We start from the raw sequence: 3,440 nt of genomic DNA on the forward strand, positions 1-3,440 counted from the left end.
TTTCTATTAACTCCAAGAATAGCGAAGAATTTATCAAAATAACTTTGTCGTTAAGAATTCGAAGCAGTCTTTGGCAGGTTGGTATCAAAAGGGTTAATATTTTCTCCCAACACCAGTCCTTTCCTACGTAAAGAAAATTATTTGAATTTGTTTATCAAATGACAATATTTATAAAATATTAATTGACTTTGCTCTATCTCAAATGTCAAATGGAAGACAGAATGAAGAGATGATTAATTATTTATACGTCGTAATTACGTGATATGAATTAATTAACTTTGTTATTTGCAATTATTTAGATAATAATTAGTTTTTATCGCTATCTTTATACTATAACATATTTAATAAGATATTAAATCTTTCTATTCAAAATTTTGTCAGTTCTTTATAGATATATCCGCACACACATACACACGCAAAAATCAAACATTTCGTTAAATGTACGAAATTTTGATGGGAAGGGTGCAGTTATCTCCCTTGAATCTTTTTCCCTAATTTTTCTAATTTAAGCTCAAGGCCGGGAATTCGGCGAAACGGGTTTGTCGATACCATTGACCGCAGTACAACAACGAAAAGATAAACAATAAACTTGACCTCAGCAGCATTTGAACTCAAAACATAAAATGTAGGAGCTCATACTCTGTTTCCGATGCGCTAACTATTTCTACGAACTTAGCCTCGAAACAATTTCTCTTACACCATGAAAATTACATGTATAACACCTATGTAGATGATACGTGTAGAAATACAAAACCACATTTAATAGAATTAGATACACATAGAAATACAAAATCACGTTAAAATACAAATCCAAATCCGAACAATATACAAAAGTGAGCGAGGAAAGAAAAAACAAGAGAAAAACTAAAAAACGAAGAGGAAGAAAGAAAAATATGAATTCAACACCAAGCACAAGGTTGAACGGATCCTACTGAAGCAAGCCAGCACAATCGCTGCATTACCACGGGCGATGGCGAGGTTAAGGCGTTGGATCAACCAAGTCTCCTCACGGACGGCACACCGTGGTGAGGCGAGCCGCCAACGATGATGCGGGCCTCAGTATCCCTTGGTCAGAGTTATCATTGAGAGACCCTGTAGGCCCCCTGTTATTTCTTCATTCATTTTCTGTATCGGTCGCTGCACACAGATAGTGCATGTGTTTTGTTTATACGCCAATTCGCTACGCGATAACGTCCTGGCAAATCCCCCCACCCCAGACGACGCCGAGGGTTAAAGAACACCTGAATGTCACAAACCAGGCGAGACAACTCGCTCCGAGATGAGCGAGAATGATGGACATCGACATTTCGCTATAAAAGCAGCTCTTCGGCACCATATACTCGACAAAAATTAATCTAATTTATCTATTTATATACTGATTGCTTATTTTTTTTTGGGGGGGGGGGGTTACATTCCATCATCGTTTTTTACTCTTTTCTTTTTACCATTTTTAATTGGATTCAGTCATTGGATTGTGGCCATGCTGGAACACCATCTTGAAAAATTTTAGTCGAAAGAATCGATCCCAGAACATAACTTTTAAATCTGTTAGTTATCTTATCGCTCTCTTTTATCGAACCTCTGATGTTACGAGGACGTAAACAAACCAACACCGGATGTATGTATGTATGTATGTACAACGGGTTTCCCCACAGTTTCCGTCTAGTAAATTCACTTCCAAAGCAATGATCGATCCACCACTCTAGCAGAAGCCCCTTGCTTAAGGCGCAGCGCAGTGGGACTGAACCTGGAACTACGTGCTTGTAAAGCGAGCTTCTAAACTAATGCGGTCTTTTAATTAAGACGATGCCCCAGCATGGGCGCAGTCCAATGACCGAAACAATTCAAAAGAAATGAAATGAAAGGAAAATAATTTCAAATTATTTAAACCAAAAATTATCCATTTTTCGTCAAAATGTGAATAAAGAGAATCGACGAAGAGAGAGAGAGAAAAGCATCAAGGGAGAAAACTCATGAGGATACGTGTTAAACTGAATTATTTCCCTTACACTACTAACCAACGTGCTTAACTTTTATTTGTTCCACCAAATAAATACCTTGGTCGAAAAAGAGGGGAGGTGCTGGAGAATAGGGGTTCCAGTTGATTTGCTTCCAGTTCTTTGGAATTGTAACTTAATTTCAAAAATAAATTGGTTTATTTGCTTTTTTTGTGGTTTATTGAACATTCCTGTAGAACAGAGTCGGAAATTATCAAGTGCGCCAGGCTGTTTCTGGTCGGCAGAAATTTTTCACCTTCTCGCTTCTTCCATAAATTTTCGATTTTCACTGCTCTTATTTATTCTGCGAATTTTTTTCTTTTTTCCGATTTCCGACTTAAATTTCTGTGTTTGTAATTCTAGAAAAATATATGTAATACATATGAAGACACGCACGTTGGATTTGGTTGACGGAAACTGAAAGAAGCCTGTTGTGTGTATATATATGTGTGTGTGTGTGTGTAGATATTTGTGTGTCTGTGTTTGTCTCCACCTCCCATCATCGCTTGACAAACGATGCTGGTGTACTTATGTCCCCATAACTTAGCGGTTCGAGACCGATAGAATAAGTACTAAGCTTACAAAGAATAAGCTCTGGGGTCGATTTCTTCGACTAAAAGCAGTGCTCCAGCATGGTCTCAGTCAAATGACTGAGACAAATAAAAGAGTGAAAGGGAATCCAATGATAACCAGAACTTCATTAAAGGTAGACCTTTTATAACCTGACACCGGTTATATGTAAGCGGTGTTGTTTGTTGGTAGTTTCGTATTTGCAGGTTTTGTTCTTCGATTGATACAAAACAAAAAGGTGACAAAGAAGAGAAAACATTGAATGTTGACGCAAATATTCTCCCAGTTTTGTTGGCGATCTTTTTCAAGACCTTTTCAGCGTCAAACCATCATGACTTCTAGCGCTAAACTTCGATTTCTTCGCCAAGAAGAAGCCCAAAACATCGACCAGGAATTATTCACCACATATGGATTCAGTGTTGACCAGTTGATGGAATTGGCCGGTTATAGCTGTGCCATAGCCGCCGGCCGTAGTTACCCTTCGCTCTTGAAAGGGGCTTCGGTCCTCATTTGTTGTGGTCCTGGAAACAACGGAGGAGATGGCTTAGTCTGTGCAAGACACCTGAAGATGTTCGGCAGCGAACCAACAATATTTTACCCCAAGTGTCCCGATAAACCCCTCTTTAAAAATCTGCGGCTGCAATGTGAGAAAATGAATCTTCAATTCTTGGACAGTTTCCCCACCGATCAACGGGATATTGATGAGAAATACGGTTTGATAATCGATGCCATATTTGGTTTTAGTTTCAAAGGCCCGGTCCGTGGGACATTCGCTCCGGTTTTGGAGATGCTTAAGAAAGTCAGTTGCCCCATACTGAGCGTGGACGTGCCGTCGGGGTGGGATGTGGAGGCAGGCGCTGAAGATGGGCTCCA

The 3,440-nt window shown here is 39.3% G+C and overlaps 1 protein-coding gene across 1 annotated transcript; it reads left to right on the top strand.

The window, feature by feature from the left end:
* Positions 1-2,714: 2,714 nt before the first annotated feature.
* Positions 2,715-3,438, top strand: LOC106870085 (NAD(P)H-hydrate epimerase; the record flags this gene model as incomplete). The annotated part of the gene is made up of 1 exon (XM_014916065.2): positions 2,715-3,438. A coding segment is annotated over exon 1 (609 nt), but the record flags the coding sequence as incomplete, so codon positions are not given.
* Positions 3,439-3,440: the final 2 nt, after the last annotated feature.

This window comes from Octopus bimaculoides, chromosome 20, assembly GCF_001194135.2.
Source record: "Octopus bimaculoides isolate UCB-OBI-ISO-001 chromosome 20, ASM119413v2, whole genome shotgun sequence".
NCBI lineage: Eukaryota > Metazoa > Mollusca > Cephalopoda > Octopoda > Octopodidae > Octopus > Octopus bimaculoides.